General features: G+C 57.3%; 1 protein-coding gene across 2 annotated transcripts in view; it reads right to left on the reverse strand.

Moving 5' to 3' along the window:
• Positions 1 to 18,292, reverse strand: part of OLFM2 (olfactomedin 2) — a 56,510-nt gene extending 38,218 nt beyond the window's left edge. The window contains exon 1 of one of the 2 annotated variants that reach the window (XM_017338787.4): positions 18,130 to 18,292. In XM_017338787.4, coding sequence (XP_017194276.4) covers positions 18,130 to 18,201 — 72 coding nt within the window. In that variant the 5' untranslated portion in view covers positions 18,202 to 18,292. Of the gene's footprint in view, positions 1 to 3,904; positions 4,199 to 18,129 lie in introns of those variants that run through there. The other variant, XM_017338786.4, reaches the window with a different exon arrangement.
• Between the last annotated feature and the right edge of the window lie 2,291 nt (positions 18,293 to 20,583).

Consider the following 20,583-nt stretch of genomic DNA (forward strand, 5'->3'; position numbering starts at 1 on the left):
AATATGGGATGCCAGGGTCACAGGTGGCAGCTGAGCCCGCTGCACCACAGTGCAGGCTCCTCTCTTTCTTACAAAGCCACCGGGGTTCAGCCATAGGGGCAGAAGTGTTAGCAGAAGCCAGAGTTCTCATTGTTCAGGTAAGAGAAGGAGGGACCGCCAAGAGTAGGGGAGGCATTCACGAACATTTGGTCACACCTGTCACTCTTTGAAGTTAGACGTGGTCACGTGGCTTGCTTTGACCAATGAACTGCGAGTGAGAAATAAATAACAGGCAAAGTTTTAGGAGCAGGAAAAGGATCTGCTCTGCCCCCTTATTGCTTGCCCCAACGATCAGATCCCAAGAGAGCCTCCATCATCTCAGGTTCCTCAATGGACAACGGCTACCATGGACAGAGCCCTCAAGAAACAGTGTTGGAACTTGAGGTTGTATAGTGTTGCCTCTCTGGACCAGACATGGGATTTCCAGGGCTTTCCAGAGAACTGTCAAGAAGAGACACGGATGCCCAAGCTTCGGTTTCTCACGGGGAAGTCCTCAAAGAGGGTCTTCTGACACCTGCCCCCACCCTCCCCACTTCCCCCAGCGGAGAACACATCTCCTGCCTCCTTTTCCCCAAGTGGGGGAGGTGAAGGATGAGCTCGCATCAGGCCCCATGAGGATGCAGCTGCTGGCAATGGGGCTGACGGCTCTTAGTCTGGTCCTGGATTTACGATCCCCAGGTGAGCAGCCATTCTGGGGAAGGCTCCCATCCCACAGGGATGCTCTACGCTGGGAGTCGGCCAAAGGTAGTGGAAGAGGCAACTTCCTCCTGCCTCCTCCCACAAGAATGCCAAACTGCTTCTCCAGATTGGGGAAGGGGCAGAAAGGAGTATGACCCAAGGGTCTGGGCTCAACCCCACCCACCAATGAGGTTCTTTATTAAGGCAAACAGCAGCACCCAACCTCCTGCCCCGGAACCTGGGAATTCCCACTGCTTCAATTACAGAACCCCTCCCCGTCTCCCTCCCACACCGGTGCTCACCTAGTCCTACAATTCCTCTCAACGCAGCACCTGCTATGTGCCTGGGCACTTCTGGCCGTTCTCCCCAATCCTGAGCAAGCTGGAGCTGACCTGGATGTTTGACAACTGTTTATTGCAGGCCTACTACGTGCTTGGCTACAAGGATACACAAAAGCCCCCTGACAGGACAAGTACCTACTTTGCGCCCAGTCATTTGTTTCCATTTCAAAGTGGAATCTGAGGCCCCGTGCGAAGGTGCAGTTGTTGATTCAGCCAATTGACAATTATTTTCGTAGGCCTGCTATGCAGCCGGCCTTAGGGTTCAGTTCTAAACAAGATGCAGACCTTATGGTCTAATGGAGACTCAGAATCCTTGACTAATAAGGAGGTTGGAGCTTAGAAAGACGGAATGATTTCCCCAAGGTCATACAACTAGTTAATTGTAGGGCCAGAATTCAAGCCCAGATGAGCTCAACTCCAAGTCCTAACACCACCTCAGCATGCGTTATGAACGGCACGGAACTGGGGGCTTTCCAGGATACACACGCTCCAAACAGTGGACGCACTCAGTAGGTTCAGTGAAGAAATAAAAGGGAGGAAGGATGAACAGATGGATGGATGGAGACACGGACGGGTTGAGGGAGTGACGCACAGAGGATAGAGATGGTTAGATGGTGGATAATGGATGGGTGGAAGGAGTGGTGGGTGCATAGATGGATGGATTGATGCAAGGACAGATATAAAGATGGATGGACGGATGAGTGGATGGAGAGTTGGGTGGAGAGATGGATATATGGAGGAATGAACAGACAGATGTCAAGATGGATAATGGAAGGATGGACATAAAGATGGATGAACGGATGAGTGGATGGAGAGTTGGGTGGAGCGACAGAAGGAATGGGCAAGCATCAGGACAGTAGAGTCTCTGTTACCCACAACAGCTGAGTTGGAAATTAGCATTTCAGTTTTTTTTTTTTTAATAGACAAGGAAACTATAGCTTGGGGTAGTGATGTCACTGGCCTGGGGCCACACAGCAAGGTGGAGAAAAATCTAGATTCCAATCTAGGTCTCTCAGACTCCCCAAGCCCCTTACCCAGGCATCCTCAAGTCACTGTTCTCTCCCAGCCCCTCTGCATCTCATTCTATGGAAAGCCCTACTGGAAAGGCAATGGTGAGCCTGGGGGGAGGGGGAGGGGCGAACCATTAGCTTTCAGCCACTGATTTCTCACACAATACTGGATCAAAGGGCTATTAGCTATGAAAGGGCTAGAGTGGGGACCAGGTCTGTGTGGACGCCCAGGGATTCACCCACATCCATACAACACAGGCACACACACACTCCTAGATGCACACTTGCCCATATAGGCAAACACATCCGCCTCTGCAGACACACACACCCAAGGCAGAGATGCACGCTTGTGCAAGCATCCCTCGGACACGCCACCTGCTTGCCTTCACACACACACACCTGCACACAACACATGCATGCATGTGTACACTCAGGCGGCAAGGAGGGAGGTGTGGGGCTGCTCCCTCCCCACTGGGATGTCAACAACAAGAAGGCTGTGTCATACTCACGTCCACAAACTCGCAGGCACACCTGCAAACACACACACACACACACACACACCAACCTACAGGCAGGGACACAGCACAGCGTCTCAACACTCACACTCACTCTCACACCCAGGAAGACACACTTGCACACAAACTTTGTCCTGATGCCCCCACTCTTACCTGCTCCCCCCCCAACAGACACACCACAACAAACCCGACAATGCCACTTGGTGTGACAGACACTGCCTCACACACGGGTTGCCAGTGGGAATCTGGACTTAAGGGTGTCACCTGTGCCAAGCCTAATTCCAACTGCGCCCAGGGACCAGACAAAGCTTGGTCCCAGTGGATGTGCCCCCCCACACACACCCACACCACCAGCACCATTTGCCTGCAACCCTTGGAACCCAAGTCTTGCCTTCCAGCAAGGGGAGAGAAAGAGGTGGTGTGGTGTGGTGGCTACCAGGAACCAAACAGAGGGGACTGAAGTTGGGGCAACAGGGAGGGGAGAGGGAGCCCAGGCATCCCAGAAGCACCTAAGGGGAGGGATCCTGGAGACAGAAGATGGGAGAGGCTCCCACAGGGGCCGAGCTGGAGGAGACTGAGGGACGTCACAAGGCAGGAAGCCCCCTTCTGTCTCCCCAGGACCACCGTTATTAACCCGGGGGGGAAGCAGGAGGATGTAGGCGATGGGGGGGTGGATGGGGCAGGAGTGCGCAATCCTGGAGTTTCTGGAGGTGGTGGCCCCTGTGTGGCTCCTTGGGAGGGCAAGTGAGGCAGCTGCCGACAAATATTCAGCACTTGGTGGGGAGGGGGTGTTCTGGGGGGAGTAAAAAAGAGAGATGCAAAGAGATACAGACAGGGAGAGACAGAAATAGAGAGACATCCCGAGAAGCAGAGGGAAGAGAGACACTCAGAACTACTCAGAGCCCCTGCAGGTGGAGGTGCCACTGGGAGACCCCGAGCCTCTCCCTCTCCCCCATCCGGCGCAGGGTCCCTCCCAGCCCCCCAGATCCCGCCCTCCCCGCTCGCCCCGCTCGGCCGACCGGGACCAGGCTCCATTCCGCAGCCCTTGTGGCCTCCGCCCCGGGGCCGGGCAGGGCCCCTGCGAGCCTGGCGCGTTTGCCGGCGTTCGGGCCACCCTGCTCATTAATAATAGTAACAGCAATCAATAATAATACCAGCGCCGGGAGAGAGGCTGAGCGGGTCCCGGGAGAACCGCCCGCCCGCCCCCCGCCCCCCCCGGCGCGCCAGGCGCTGGTGGTCCGAGGTCCCCCCGGGGGCTGCGGCTGCGGCGCGGGCACCACGCCCCCCCCAAGGGAGCGCCCCCCGCGCGGCGGCCACTCACGATTTTCTCGGAAGCGCCCGCGCGGGACACGGTGCCGTTGAGCCCCACGAGCGAGGGCAGCGTCTGCGACATCCAGTTGGTGACCATGGCCATGGTGCTCAGCACCGCCCCGATCTTGAGCAGCGGCACCGACATCGCGCCCCCGCCTCATGCCCCGGGGCCGCCGGGCGCACGGTCCCTAAGCCACCCAGGCACACCCACCCACCCACCCACCCCCGGAGGAAGGGGGGGTCGCGAGCTCGAGCTGGGGCAGGGGGCGGGCCCGGGGGGGGGCTCGGGGACGCGGGCTGCGGCTCGGCGCGCCTCGCGGGCTCCGCTTTATAAAGCGCCGGCTCGGGCCCCCCCCCACCCCCTCCCGCGCCTCCGCGCCGGGCACTTCCAGCCGCCGTGACGTCACGGCTCCGGCCTGGAGCCCGGCGGGGGGCGGGGGGCACCCAGACAGCCCCCGCCCCCTCGCCGCCGCCGCGCCGCCCCCGTGCCGGGGACCGCCCCCTGGGGTAGGGGACCCACCCCCCGGCTGCTGGAGGCACTCCCGCCCGCCCCCCCACCCCACCCCCACCGCGGCGGCGGCATCCCCAACCCCGCCCCCAGCCGGTGTTCCCGCCCCCGCCCCCACCCCCGGCGGTATTCCCGGGCTGCCCTCCCCGCACCGCCCCTCGCGGAACCCCCGGCCGCTTGGGCCCGGCGTTTAAACGAGCAGCCGCCCCCCACCCCCGGCCACCTACTACGGTCGGGACTGTGACCGCGGCTCGCCAGACCCCCTGGGAGCCCAGGCAGGGGCGGCGCGCCGGGGGCCAGACACCTGTGCGCTCCCTCGGGTCGGGCAGCCCAGGGTCTCCGCGGGCTGGGGGAAGGGGCTTCCCCCCGGATGAAGCCCACTCTGGGGGTGGGGGAAGGCGGGGTGGGGATCCCCCTGCCGTTTCGGGACGAGAGGAGCCCGCAGCCGCCGCCCCCTCCCCGGTCCTGGGGGTCACTTGGGCAGCGCGGGGTTCCCGGTCTTCGCGCCGCCGGGGACCGCAGAGACCGGGCACGCGGCCTCCTGCCCGCGACTCGGCCCCGGCCCCAGGCCCTCGCCCACCCGCGTCCCGAGCGGCGCGGGGCGGGTTTCCATCCCTCTGTTTTGGCTGCACCCACGCCCCCTCCCGGCGTCCCCGCATCACCTCTCGCCGCCGCCGTCTGGAGGCGGCGATGACTCAGGCGTTTCCCGCAGCGGCCGGGCCGGGGGAGAGGCGCACAGGGCGGGGGTCGAGGTTGGGGAAGGGTGGGGGGCGTGGGGGGTCTTCAGCCGCCTTTTTTTTTTTTTTTTTCCTTGAGCTGGACAACCCCAGAGAGATTGCTTTGCCTCCGTGGGACCTACGACTTCTCTCTGCCCCGTCTTCATCCGTGAAGTGGGTAGGTGGGTGGGTGGATGGACAACCTGTGAATGGCCCAGAGAAAGGCTTCCAGACAGTGGAACAGCAGGTGCCAAGGTCCTGGGGTAGGGGTGCGGAGTAGGGGGAGCCGGTGAGTGTGAAACACCCCGCGGACTTTGCAGCTGCCAGCCTGGTTGTTACTGTTTGCAGCTGATAAATGACCCTAAGATATATAAAGGGGGAGGGTCTTGCTTTTTTGTAGGAAATGCTCAGCTCTGCACAGAAGCTTCCTAGAACTTGGCGCAGCCGCCCACCTACAGCTCAGAGAGGAGATGGGACCCGCTTGGGGTGACCCGGCAAGCTAAGTGGGAGCCCAGGATTTGAACCCAAAGATGTTTTCGGACCCCAAAACTGCTGAGCCCCACCCGGGGCCGCTGGGCTCCTGGTCTCACCGTGGGCTCTGTGGGAGACTGAGTCTGCACTCCAAGGAGCCGTCTACACCCTAACGGTGTAGACGCCCCGCCTCCTTGATCCCACGCCCTGCCTCCTTGATCCCAAACTGCACTCAGCAGAGGCACTGCCGACCTCCCAGTCTGCAGGGCTCACTCCCTCTTTCCTAGTTCTGTCCCCACCTCCCTGCTCCCACTCCCTAAACACCTTCACTCCCAGGACTTTGTCCCAGGTCCCTCCCCATTCTTTCTGCACGCCCCCTCCGCGCCTGGGCCTGGGCACCCACTCCCAAGGCTTCGGCTCCGTCAGTCAGACACACGCCTGCCTCAGGGGCTTGGCACTCGCTGTGCCCTCTGCCCACAACGGCCACCACCACAGATGCACACCCAGCGTTCCCCTGCTTCTATGCCTTGCCCCTTCCCGCCAGAAAACTACATTTCCCAGAATCCTTTGCACACTGGCTTTCTGCGAAGCGCATCCAATAGAGAGGCATGGAGGGAGATCCAGGGTATCTCTCCCTTCTCTGTTTGCTTAACTGGTTTCTGACTGCGCTCCCAGCGAAGATGAAAGAGTTCCTCCCCGGGCACCCCACCCCAGGTCTGCTCCCCCCCCCACTAGCACCCCCCACAGCTTTCTGCTGTGGTTTGTGGCTGGGCTCCCAAATCTTGGCTCCTCAATCTTCCACCTCCCACTTCACCAATGCCCTTTATTAAATTCTTGTCTCAGAAGCACCTACAGTGGTTTGTCTCTCTGACGGGCCCTGACCTGTGTTGTGACAGAGGGGGTTGAGCCGCTACCTGGCACCAGTATCCCATATGAGCACCAGTTTGAATCTCAGCTGCTCCACTTCTGATCCAGCTCCCTGCTGTGCACCTGAGAGCGCGCTTCCCATCCCTCCCTCTCTCTGTGTCTCTCTTTCTCTTCTCTCTGCAACCCTGCCTTTAAAATAACTTTTACAAAAAGAAAGAGAAACACTGGGATGACTCTCTAGGGAATTCTCCACCAACTGAGTCCTTGTGTGAGGCGTGTTTTGCTGTAAGAAGCTTTGCAGGAGTGCTTGTTTGCCTTAGCAGTTGAGGCATCCATATTCCACGTCAGAGTGGCTGGGGTTTGAGTCCCAGCTCCAGCCCCTGACTTTGGCTCCCTGCTAATGTGCCTGGGAAAGCAGTAGAAGACGGTCCAAGTGCTCAGATCCCTGCCACCCATGTGGGAGACCTGGATAAAGGGCCAGGCTCCTGGCTTCAGCCTGGCCCAGCCCTGGCCAATGCAGCCATCTGGGGAGTGAACCAGCAGATGGAAGACTCTCTCTCTCTCTCTCTCCCTCTCTCTCTCTCCCTCTGCCTCTCTGTAACTCTGCTTTCAAATAAATAAATAAACCTTTTTTAAAAAACTATGTATGGATTTTTACAAATTGTTGCACCGACATAAACATCTTTGAACCCCACGTTTCCTATGAACATGGACCTACGTGAATGTAAATTTTCATAGCAGCATTTTTATTTTTATTTTGTTTTTGATAGGCAGAGTTAGACAGTGAGAGAGAGACAGAGAGAAAGGTCTTCCTTCCATTGGTTCCCCCCCAAGATGGTTGCTACGGCCAGCACGCTGCGCCGATCTGAAGCCAGGAGCCAGGTGCTTCTCCTGGTCTCCCATGGGGTGCAGGGCCCAAGCACTTGGGCCATCCTCCGCTGCACTCCCGGGCCACAGCAGAGAGCTGGACTGGAAGAGGAGCAACCGGAACAGAATCCGGTGCCCCGACCGGGACTAGAACCCGGGTGCCGGTGCCGCAGGTGGAGGATTAGCCTAGTGAGCCACGGCGCCAGCCCACAGCAGCATTTTTCAAAATGAATGAAACAACCCGTTGCCTATCATCTGGCCAACAGACAAGCAGTGATCCACCAACGTCATGCGTCTAATTCATCAATAAGAAGGAGGGAGATATTGATACCCACTGTTTGTGGATGAAGCTCCAGATATTCGCTCAGTAAAAGAAGCCAGGCTCCATGTACACAAAACATCCAGAAAAAGGCAAACCAACAGACAGGAAGTAGATTTATGACTGCAACTGGGGCAGGCAGAGGGGGTGGTGCACAGATCCCAGAGATCTGTTGGGAATGATAGAAATGCCCTCAACCTGAAGTGACTGCATTGCTGCAGCCCATGTGGAAGACCTGGCTTGAGTTTCTACCCCTGACTTGGGCCCAGCCGGGGGCCATTTGTGGGCATTTGGGAAGTGAACCAGCAGATAGGCGCTCGCTCGCTCTCTCCCCCTCCCTCCCTCTCTGTCTCTCTCCATGTCCCCAGTCACTGGGCCTTTCAGTAGATAAAAAGAAACATTTCTTACAAAGAAAAGCACTGATCCCTCTTAATGATGTCACCATCTCCCAGCAACTCCACCACGACTATCTTCTTGAACATGCACCTCAGCGAGAACAAGCCCTCCTCAAACCATGGTGGAAGTGCACCTGCTAACTCACTGGACCCGCAGAATAACCTATGCAGTGGGCAGGACTGTCCTTCCTGCTTGTCAAATAAGGAGGGCTGGGCATTTGGGCAGGCTTGGGAATGCCTGCATCCCATTAGTGCAGCGCCTGGATTCAAGTTCCGGCTCCACTCCGGATTCCGGCTTCTTGCTGCCCTGAGAGGCAGCAGGTGGCGGCTCCAGGAGTTGAGGTCCTGCCACTCACGTGGGAGACCTGCCTGCAGTTCCTGGCTCCTGGCTTCAGCCTGGCCCAGCCCAGGTTATTGCGAGTATTTGTGGAATGAATTGGCAAATGGAAGATCTCTCTCTCTGTCCCCCCCTCTCTCTGTCACTCAGCCTTTCAAATAAATAAATAGGCATATTTTAAAAAAGAAATCAACCAGTGTTGGCAAGGATGTAGAAGCCCTGGAACTCCTGGGTTTTGAGAGCCCTCAACAACCTACGTGCAGAATCCCACGTGACCCAGCAACTCCCTTGCTGGGCGTATGCACTAAAGATTGGGGAGCAAGGTCTCCAGGAGCTGTGTGCACAGACGTGTGTGCGCACCAGCACTGTCCGTGATACTCCAAAGGTGGACACGACCCAGTGTCAGTGCACGGATGGATGGGGGGGGGATGGAAGACAGAGTGTGGTCTGGCCATGCAATGGGACAGGACTCAGCCTTCAAAGGGAGGAAGTTCCCTGCCGAAGTATGGGTGCACCTTGAGGGCGTTCTGCTGGGTGAAATAAGCCAGTCACAAACAGAAATACTCGGGGCCAGTGCTGTGGCATAGCGGGAAAGCCACCGCCTGCAGTGCCAGCATCCCATATGGATGCCGGTTTGAGTCCTGGCTGCTCCACTTCCCATCCAGCTCTCTGCTGTGGCCTGGGGAAGCAGCAGAAAATGGCCCAAGTGCTTGGACCCCTGCACCCACGTGGGGACCCAGAAGAAGCTCCTGGCTCCTGGCTTCAGATTGGCACAGCTCCAGCCATTGCAGTCAATTGGGGAGTGAATCAGTGGATGGAAGACCTCTCTCTTTCTCTCTCTCTGCCTCTCCTTCTCTCTCTGTGTAACTCTGAATTTCAAATAAATAAATAAATCTTTAAAAAAAAGCTGTCTCCCCTTAAACACACACACACATGCACACACACACACCCCTCTTCTATGACTCCCCACTGCCAGCTCCGTAAATTTCCAAGTCCCAAACCCACTTGCAAGGCCATCAGATCACGGTCTCTCCATCCCCAACTTCACCTCCTTTCTGGCCTCCCCACATGCACCATCCATACTCCACCCTGCCGCCCGCTTCCACAACCCACCATGGGCCTCCAAGGCTTGTTAGCACAGCCAGGGACCGCCTTCTACCTGGAATATCCACCCTCTCACCTTCAATCACTCATCCTGCAAGACTCAACGCCAATGCCACCTCCTCCAGGAAGCCCTTTTGACTTGACGCTTTGCACTGTGTACCCTGTGCCTGCTGCGCCTTTCTGGACTTGGAGAACAGGAGCCACTCCACAGCAGGCTGCCACATCTCTCCATGTCCCCAGTGCCTCGCTGTGGGTCCTTTTTCATGGGGATCAGTGCAGAAGTTACAAATACGAAGACTCTAGCTCACCTTTGCTGGCTATGTATTTTTTACGAGAATAACGGAGACCATTTCAGGGCTTGAAAGCTGAGTGGCTAGGGGAGGCCTCAAGAGGTCCATGGAAGAGTGGAATCAAACATCATGTTAGTGCAAATTTTTTTTAAATCTATCCATAGATTCTCTCATAATACACACTTTTGTGAATTTTTTGAATATCCCTCAAATGCATGGATTTTCAAAATTGTGGGACTAAAGCAATGTTCTCTTCTCATCTCATTTTGTTTTTTTAAAGATTTATTTCACTTCTGGGCCAGGCTGAAACCAGGAGCCAGGAGCTCCATCTGGGTCTCCCACGGGGGTGGCAGGGACCCAGGTACTTGGCCCATCACTGCTGCCTTCCCAGGTGCATGAGCAGGGAGCTGGATTGGAAGTGGAGCAGCCGGGACTTGAACTGGCACCCCTATGGGATGCCGGCACTGCAGGTGGTGGCTTTACCCTACTTGGCCACACAAAGCCAGCCGCTTCTTTCCGTTTTCTATTTACTTTTTAAAGCACCCTCGTTTTTGGATTGCATTCAACTGGCTGTGCCTTCTGTTTCCTTCCTTCTTGTGCAGTGACACCGGCCTTCTCATCTGCTATGAGGGGCTCAGAGGGGCAGGCATTGAGCCAAGCGGGTAAGCCGCCCCCTGGGACGCCCTCGTCCCAGGCTCTGCGCCTCACGCCAGCTCTCTGCGCACGCGCGCTCTGGGAAGCAGTGGCGATGGCTCAAATACTTGGGTCCCTGCCACCCACGTGGGAGACCCGGACGGAGCTCCCGATTCAGCAGCCGAGTTTGGTGCAACCCAGTCCCGGCCATCGCAACCACAAATGCAGGAGACTCAGGACTGTTAGGGCCATGCAGACGGGCCTGGGAGAGCCGCCCGGGTTCCCGGGAGCCGCGGCAGCCTGCAGAGGGTAGGGGCTGTGTCCCTGAGCCTTCTCTGCTCTCTTCCGGCTTCTGCTTGGTTGGTGCCTGAACCCTGGGGGCGGGGGGTGAAGTCGTGAGCCGGGCGGGCCCCCACCCAGGGGTGAAGACACTGAGCTGTTCTCTAAAGAAAGTAGGAGCGAAGTCTCCTGTTCCCGTCACCACAGCCTTTGTCCCAACACAGCCAGGCGCTGCAGAGCGCGCCAGGTCACCCAGCGCCGGTGTGAGGCGTGGGGGTCCCAGCCTGAGAGGCGCTCCGTACGTAAATGAATCTGGGAAGGCAGCAGGTCCGACGATGAAGTTAAACAGCTTGACCAACGCCAAGTACATGCAGTCCTCGCTCCGAACCCACAACGTCAGCCCAGTGCAGGTGGAAAACGGTCAGGAAGAGACCCCTACCCTCCTGAGCACCTAAGAGACGCTTCCCTGGCCTAACGGCTCTGGACACAGCACTTAGACCGTAGCAGGCATCTCTCAGCCAGAGATGGATGATGCAAAACAAAGCTTACGGGGCAATGGGCTTGGGCGCTCTGCAAATACCGCACTGCTTTTAAAGGGGGGACTTGAGATTTGGGGATTTGGGTACCTGCAGAGGTCCTGGGACCAATCCCCCGATGACACCAAGGGACCGCTGTGCATCGTCCCTGAACCGTCCCACAGGGACACCACAGACCTGCTCCCACGGGGCCAGCATTAAAGTCAGGTGCAGACCTGGACCTCATCTATAAGTAAAATTTTGATATTGTGCTCATTATAGATTTCTTTGCATGAATTTTCATTTCTTTAAAATATTGCATTCAAGGGCCAGCGTTGTGGTGTAGAGGGTAAAGCAGCCGCCTGCAATGCTGGCACTCCATTTGAGCACTGGTTCGAGTCCCGGCTACTCCACTTCCGATCCAGCTCCCTGCTAATATGCCTGGAAAAGAAGCAGCAGATGGCCCAAGTCCTTGGGCCCCTGCCACCCACATGGGAGACCCGGATGAAGCTCCTGGCTCCTGGCTTCAGCCTGGCCCAGCCTTGACTGTTGTGGCCATTTAGGGAATAAACCAGCAGATTTAAGATCTCTCTCTGTTTCTCTATAACTCTGTCTTTCAAATAAATCTTTTAAAAATATTTTTAAATTAAAAAATTTTAAATGTATTAAAGTATCTTGGTTAATGAGGTTTTTGGAGTTCCCTTAAATTTTGCACTTGAAGCAAGGGTCTCACTTGCTCTCCTCTGGCAGGGGGCTACAAGCACACACACACCTGCGTGCACACGCGCACACACACACACACTGGTATACACCTGCAAACACAGGCACACACCCACATACCTTCACCATGGTCACGCACACACAGCCCCTGCACAAACTTCATTCCACCAGCAGGTGGCGCTCCCGCTCTTTAATTAAAGACCTAGCCCCGCCTCAGCTCTGCCCTGCCCTTACTCTCTTAGCCCTTTTAAAGGTTTCCTTTCATTTCCTCCCACTTTGGGCTTTTACACTTTCTACAGGAGCCTGGGGAAGACAGGATCTCTTTAAAATAAAAAAGAAGGTGTTATTTGAAAGGCAGAGAGAGGTCTTCCATCCACTGGTTCATGCCCCAAACACCTGCCACAGTGGGGGCTGGGCCAAGGCGAAAGCCAGGAACTCTGAACTCAATCTATAGCTCCTGCGTGGATCGGGTTCCAGCCCAGGTCAATGTCAAATACCCGGGTATTTGAGCCACCACCTGCTGCCTCCCAGGGAGCTGAATCAGAAGCAGAGCCGGGGCTCCAAGCACTCCAATACAGGATGCGGGCTGTTAATTGCCCACCCCAAGAACAGGGTCTTAGCCCTAAACAGTGGTGCCCTGGGCCGGTGGGGCCTCAGGCACTAGGTAAGAAGACGGGTTTTCTTGGTGCCTCTGGTCCAGGAGCACGTGGTTCCTGGGACCCCTCCTGCCACGGTGTCTCCCACCAAAGGCACGGTCAACCTTCCCAAAAGAGTACATGGAAAATTTCAGAAGCAAGTACTTGGTAACTTTGAAGTTGTGGGCTGCTCTGGGCAATGAAATCTCATCCCTCCACACTCCACCCTGCCCGGGAGGCAAATGGCCCCGTGGTCCAGCGTATCCACGCTGCAGGCACCACACTGTCACATCCTGGTTACCCTGCTCGTGTTCAAGGAAGCCTTGTATTACTTAGTAACAGCCCCAAAGTGCAAGAGCAGTGGCACAAAGCAGGGGCTGGGGCATAAAACATGGGGGGACTGATGAACTCCAGCACCGGGTAGCAACACTGCAGGGCCCACGGGAGAGCACACAGCACCAGAGGACCTCAGGTGTTCTCAAAAGCGGAATGAGAAGATGTACATTTGGATGCAAGCCACACACACGAGCTGCCCTCAGTTTGTGGGAAACATGTGTGGAAAGTTGTGCCTGGGTTTCAAACCTTTGTGCAACTAAAATCAACATCTCGGGCTGGTGCTGTGGTGCAGTAGGTAAAGCTGCCACCTGCAGTGCTGGCATCCCCTGTGAGTGCAGGTTCGAGTCCTGGCTGCTCCACTTTTTTTTATTTATTTATGTATCTTATCTGAGAGGCAGAGAGAAAGAGAGAGAGGGAGAGAGAGGTCTTGCATCTGCTGGTTTACTCCCCAGATGGCCACAACAGCCAGAGCTGAGCCAAAGCCAGGAGCTTATTCCAGGTCTCCCATGTGGATACTGGGGCTCAAGGACTTGGGCCATCTTCCACTGCTTTCCCAGGCCACAGCAGAGAGCTGGATCGGAAGTGGAGCAGCCGGGACTCGAACCAGCGCCCATATGGGATGCTGGCACTGTAGCTGGCGGCTTTACCCGCTATGCCACAGCGCCAGCCCCTGCTCTATTTCTGACCAAGCTCTCTGCTATGGCCTGGGAACGCAGCAGCAGAAGATGGCCCAAGTGCTTGGGCCCCTGCACCCGCGTGGGAGACCCGGATGGAGTTCCAGGCTGCCGGCTTTGGCCTGGCCTGACCCCTGCCATGTGGCCATCTAGAGAGTGAACCAGAGGCTGGACGAACTCTTTTTAATCCCCCCCCCTACACCCCCATAACTCTGCCTTTCAAATAAATATTTTTAAAATTTTTTTCAAATTCTGTATTTATTGATTTGAGAAGCAGAGAGACAGACAGAGGGGCAGGAGAGAGAGAGAGAGAGAGAGAGAGAGAGAGAGAGAGAGATTCCATGGGCTAGTTCACTCCCCAAATGCCCACACTGGCTGGGACCAGAGCCAGGAGCTGGGAGTGTCACCAGTCTCCCACGTCGGGGGCTGGAACCCAGTCACGTGAGCCATCACCATTTCCTCCCAGGGAGCTGGAGTCAGGAGCTAGAGTGGGGAACCCACCCCAGGCACTGCGACATGGGGTGTGGGCGTCTGAACCGCTAGGTTAAACGCCCACCCCTAAACTCAGCACTTACGCCCATTTTCCAGGAACTTTCCAAGTTCCCCTCGTGCCTGTTTAGGCGTCAGGGCTGTGTGCCGTTTTGGGCATTCACTGGTGGGGGGGGGGCCTTGACACATATCCCTCGTGGGAAAGAGGGGCCAACGGAACGGGAGTCATGATTTCCAAAAGAAAGCCAGGCTGGATGCGCGCCTGGCCCTGCACAGGAATGTCCCGAGGCGGGATCCAGCCTGCAGTTCCCACATCCCACGCTGCGGTCCGGGAGCCACCCCCACCACCACCACAGCTCCAGCTTCCTGCTAATGCAGACTGGGGGAGGGGCTCAAGCCACTGAGCTCCTGCCACCCCCGTGGGAGACTTCAGCTTCAGCCCCGCCCTGGCCCAGCCCCAGCCACTGCAGGCATTTGGGGTGTGCACCAGCAGATGGCGCTGTCTCATATGTGTGTGTGTGTGTGTGTGTGTGTGTGTGTCTGTGTGCGCGCTCTCTGCCTCTCAAATCGGTAAATACATTTTTAGAAATTCGTTGAGCACCTGCTGTGGGCCCAGCTCTGTCCTAGGCACTGGAAAGACCCCTGGGCCCTGACGGGTTTCTGCTCTGATGAGGAGCCAACTGAAGGATAAACAGACAAGCTGTGAAAAGCAGGATGACAAAGAAAAATAACACAGAGAAGTGCGCAGAGAGCAGCAGAGGGCGGCCGTCTCAGATGGCTGCTTAGGGTGGGCTTCTCAGAGGAGGTGACATTTAAGCAGAAAGGACAGCAAGGAGTTACTTAGGGGGCAGCACCCCCTGGCGGAGGGAATGTTAAATGCAAAAGCCCTGAGGTGCATGATCCAAACTGAACAATCCTCCTCCCCTTATCCTGTGGGGGATGAAGGGTTCCAGGAACAAGTGGCCCCCAAGCCCAAATAGTGCCAAGGATATAGCCATCTGGGGGGGGATCTTCCCAGTGGTTAGGAAGGTGGTACCTTTCCCACAGGGAAGGTGGGGGGGCTTGGGGCTTCAGGATGTCTGGGAGCTCCAAATCACTCACAGACCAGAACCCAGAACACCCGAGACGGACCCTGGATGGAGGGACAATGACTCCGACAGGTCCTACTTTCCAACTCAAATCCAGACTCAATCTCACAGCACCCAAGTTCCTAGGTGCCCTGGCCTCACCCAAATTCCCAATCCCCAATCCCCCTCGCCCACACCAGCCTCCTCACGGCTCTCAAACATGCCAGACTCGTCCCTACCCCAGGGCCTTTGCACCTGCGGTTCCTCCCTCCTTGCATGCTTTCCCTCTGGGATACCCACAGGGCTCCCTCTCTCACCTCCTCCAGCTGTCGCATCAAACGACACTTCCTGGGGCAGGCATTTGGCCACGTCCCATATCTGAGTGCTTGAGTTCGAGTCCCACCTCTGCTCCCTAGCCAGCTTCCCACCAATGCACAGGTGATGGTCCAAGTGCTTGGACCCCTGCCACCCACGTGGGAGACCCGGATGGAATTCCAGGCTCCTGGCTTCTGCCCGGCCCAGCTGTTGCGTGCACAGGGGAGTGAATCAGCTGATGGAAGATGTCTCTGCCTGTCTTTAGAAAATAAATAAGAAGTAAAAATATCAGCTCCATAGAGACACCTGACCGCTCCTACTTCCCACCCTGGTCTCTCTGTAATCTCCTTTGCCAGTCTGCTCGTCTCGACATTTACCTGATGTTCTTATACATGGACCTCGCTGTTGACTTTGTATCATATATTTATTTGGTTTGTGTATGTTTCCTCTGCCAAAAGGTCAGTGTGAAAGAGAAGGGATTTGACCACTTGGGCCACGGCTGTATCCCTTGTGCTTAATGAATGGATGGATAAATGAATGAATAAATTTCTTCCCAGGAAAGAGCCCTGGTGGAGCCCACAGCCCATCAGGGATCCGGGACGGGTCTCTGGGAAGCCATGGAGAGGACAGAACCTCCCTGGGGCTCCCCGGGGCGCCATACCTGTGCTGGCCACTGGGAGGCACTGCAGCCTACAGCAGAACTCCGGCAGCCCCGCCCCAACTGATGGAAGCCCCGCCCCTTGCCTGCGTTTAGCCCCGCCCCACACCGCCTTGCTAAGCCCCTCCCCTTGGAGGACCCAGGTTAGCCCCGCCCCCAGGGAACTCTGGGCCTTGCAGTTTGTAGCGCTCACCCACCCCCCCCCCAACTACCTCTCACAGCAAACTGTGTACCCAGCCAATGTGGGTGACACGACAGGAAGCCTGGCGTTCCCGAGGGGCTAGCACGGGTAGGGGCGATCCCCAGGTACTGGTGCCAAGGATCCTTTGGGAATCCAAATTCAGCTCCATTTCTGGCCATTTTCCCCAGTCGTTTTGCAAATCCATGCCTCTGTGTGTGTGTGTGTTTCTCTCTGGATCAGGGATCCATTAAGCTCCTACTGTGTGTAGCCTGGTGCCAGGTGCTGGACACGGCCCCTCTCCCACCCAGCGGGCAGGTGCTGAGATGCAGACCCTGGAAAGAGGGGCCCCATCCCCCCAACCTCTCCCGTGGTCCCTCAGAAATTCTTGCATCTAGATGCAAACCTCCATCTCTCCCAGTGCCCTCCTGGGGTGGGTACAGCGTGCAGTACAGGAGAGGGAAGGTGCCCAGAGGGTTTTTAATCTGAATTTCGAGCTGAAAACCCCACCTTGCAACATCTCCACAAGCCCTTTCCCCATCCATGGAGTGGGCTATTTAACAAAAAGCTGACCATGTGGACGCGGGAGCCTGACTGCCTCCCATTCCAACGCTCTCTGCCACTCTTGAGCTGTGAGTCTTTCAGCAGAAGTTTTTTCTTCTCCCCGCGCCTCAGTTTCCCCATCTACAGAGCAAGGGTACGGACAGCATCCCCAGGGAGGGGCTGAGGGGCTGAAATGCCTCACCTCACCCTGTGGGCTTGAGCAAGTGCCTGCTACAGCAGCCACTTAATGCATGCTCACTGCTATTTCTATCCTTATTTTCGATTCCAGCTTCCCTTTGAGCTCATCTAGAGCTGGGAATTTGGGGGTGCTCCTATCCCCAGGATAGAGTACAGGAGGGGTTCCCCAAGAGCTGAAGATGCCTGGACCCCCACATTTTGCAAACCTTGCGGAAGGATGGGGAGGGAGAAGCAGTGTGTGCGAGGCACTAACACACACACACACACACACGCCTGCACGCAGTCACTCGCCCCCCAAGGCCCCTTCCCAAGCACTTAAGGCCCAGAACCGCATGCGCTGGGTCACCTCGGTGCGCTCACACAGCCACACACCTGGCCACACATGCCCATGGGGACACTGTCACCCACAGCGCTGGGATCAGTCCTAGCTGCCAGGCACACACAGGCACACAACTCCCACGGCTGGCTCGCCCGCCTGGCACCACCACCCCAACACGGGTGGCAGCCAGGCACTGTCACCCATCAGGATCTCCCCACCGTACACACACCCCAACTCACTCCCAAGTGGACGCCCCCACACACAAACTCCCCTCGGTCACACCCAAGCCTGGACACAAAGACACGTTCACCCTGCACCCCACACACGTCCCTGTCAGTCACTCACACGTGAGTCCCGCCCCCTTCCCACACTGGGGGTGCAGGCGAGGAGTGTGTGTGCGTGATGGGGGAGGGTCTTCACCCCAAGTCCCCCAGCCGTGCAGGGGAAAGGCAAAGGCCCCCCGAAGTTTTCCCCTTCACCCCACTTCGTGCCAGCCAGGAGGTGGGGTGTGGGCTCCGGGTCGCCCAGGGAATGACAACCGCCAAGCCGGCGTCCCGCTGCACCCCCAAACCGTCCCAGCCCCAGAAAGGATATGAAGCGCCTCTCCTTCTCCCCCAAGCCGGGGTGAACGGCCCGGCAGCCCCTTCCCCGCGGCGACCCCCAGCCCTTCACCACCCCTGAAGCTCCGTGGGGGGTGGGGTGCTGCTGGACCACCCCCAATTGCCGTTCCCCTGGGAACCCTCGGGGCTCCCCGCCCCTCCTGGAGCCCCCCCGCGCCCGCACCTGCCCGCCGGGCCCTTACCTGTCCGGCGAGGCCTGGGCATAGCAGCAGCAGCAGCGGCAGCGGCAGCGGCGGGACCGTGAGCGGCCACATGACGCGCCCCCGGCCCGGCTCTCCGCCCGCCCGCCCGCCCTCCCGGCGCCCGGGACCGCCACCAGGCGCGACCCCGCCCGGCCGGCCGGGGCCACCCTGCGCCGCCGCCTCCCCGCCTCGCCCGCGGCCGGGATTCCGCCCCACCCCCGCCCCCTCGGCCGCGCCGAGCCTTTGTGGCGGGCTCCGCCCCCCGACCCGCCCCCAGCTCGTCTTTGGGCTCCAACCAAGCGAGGAGGGGGGGTGGTCCGCTGAGAGCGGGGATGAGAGGGGGAGCTGGCGCTGGCGAGGGGGCCTGGGCGCCAGATCCCTTAACCTCCCACCCGCTGTGGGAGCGGGGCACGGGGCTGGGGGAGGGGTGTCCGTCGCGTGCTTGCCATCTCACCCTCCCCAGACCCTCCCCGTGTCAAAGTGGACGTGGGAGGGGGACCCACGCAGGTGATGGGGGAAGAGGAAGGAGTGGCTCAGTGCAAAGGGGAGAAATGAGGAGACCCCCTTCCCTCCGGAACCAACAGAGAAACTGAGGCAGGGCGTGTAAAATCGGAAGTTGGGGAAAGGGTCCACGCCAGGGCGGAGGTGGAGACTGCGGGGCCTGGCCTGCCAACGTGTGTGTGTGTGTGTGTGTGTGTGTGTGTAGGGGGGGTGTTTGAGTTTCTCTCTTCCTGGGCACCCACTCCCCACGGGCCCTCCCCCGCCACACCTGAGCTGGGCTCCTGGTCTACTGACCAGATCCCAAGAGAATGAGAAGGCCCGTTCTGCCTCCACGGGAAGCTGTTTGCATGCTGAAAGGCGCCCTTGGCCTGCCCACCTGCCTCTGAGCCTCCATCAGCCTCCCTCCATGGTCTCCCCTCCCCACCACTGCTCGATGGCTTTGCCCGTGCAGGGGATAATAAGTCAGGTGTTGGAGAAAGCGCCTAGGAAACTTAGGGTACAGGGCAGGCTGGCAGGTTTGAGACCCTACTATGTGCACCCAAATAGCACACGCTGTGCATGGTTTTGTCCAGGTTGGTCTCACTCGCTCACCAGGGGACACGAGACAAAGAGCTGTCCGTCTCCTGGAAGAGCCATGTTCTCAGAGGGTTGTTGGAAGGGAATAAGACAAGCAGCCAGCGCTCAGAGCCTTGGGGTCGGGGACTCTGGACATGGAATATGGGCACCAAGCAGAATGTGGGGGGTGGGCATCTGTCATAGCGGTTAGGGTGCCGGTTGGGACGCCCATAATCCCATTTCGGAGTGCCTGTGTTTGAGTTCTGGCCATGGTCCTGATTCCAGCTTCCTGCTAACACACACCCTGGGAGGCAACAGGTCGCTGGCTCCAGCACCTGGGCTCCTGCAACCCACAAGGAGGCCTGGGTTGAGTTCCTGGCATCCAGCTTAGGCCCAGCCCAGCCCCAGCTTGTGGAAGTATTTGGAGAGTGAACCAGCAGATGAGAGATCTCTGTCTGTCTTTTTTTCTGTCTCTGTCTCTCTGGCTTTCAAATAAATAAATTATTTTTTTTTAAATAACAGAATCTGAGCCTGGGGAGGTATCTCATCCACTCTTTTACCTCTTCCCCCTCTCCCCCAAAGGCAATCCTTTGCTAGGTTCGCAGGCCAAGGCTGCAGTAAGATGGGGTGGGAGGAGAAGGGCGGGTGGAACCCAAAGTCTTGACCAAGAGTGGGCGCCCTTGTGAGTGCCCGTGAGCTTCAGGACCATGAACAGCATCTTCCTCAGGCTCTGGCTGCTGGGACGGTCACACTCAGGGCCAAGCTGTGGCTGTCCTGTAGGAAGACACTTCAGAAACTTCATGGGAAATGGAACGAACATGCATCTACTTTGACCTTAAAGAATGAAAATCATGCATAGTTTATTCATAATACGATCTTTTCCTAGACTTTGAAGACTTTTGTAGGCATAGATTTCAAAAAAAAATTGCTCCAGAATACAGGGATTTTAAAAAAAATTATTTGAAAGGCAGAGGGAAAGGAAGAAAGGGAGAGACGGAGAGAAAAAGAAATCTTCCATCTGTTAGTCCACTTGCAAATGGCAGCCATGTTGGGGCTGGGCCAGGCTGAAGCCAGAAGCCAGGAACTCATCTGGGACTCCCAGGTGGCTGCAAGGATCCACATACTTGTGCCATCATCCACTGCCTTCCTAGGCTCATTAGAAGGGTGCTGGATCAGAAGCAGAGCAGCCAGTGGTTTAACCTGCTGTACCACAGCACCAGCCCAAAATAAACTTTTTTTAAGAAAAAAATTGTCTGTTTATTCAAGAAGCAGACAGAGAGAGAGAGAGAGAGCTCCCACTCACTGGCTCACTCCCAAAATGCCCACAATGGTCCTAGCCAAGGCCAAAGCTGGAAACTGGGGACTTCATCCAGGTATCCTCAGTTGGGTGTCAGGGAT

Source organism: Oryctolagus cuniculus, chromosome 16 (genome assembly GCF_051225735.1).
Source record: "Oryctolagus cuniculus isolate XC-2025 breed Fujian yellow rabbit chromosome 16, ASM5122573v1, whole genome shotgun sequence".
NCBI lineage: Eukaryota > Metazoa > Chordata > Mammalia > Lagomorpha > Leporidae > Oryctolagus > Oryctolagus cuniculus.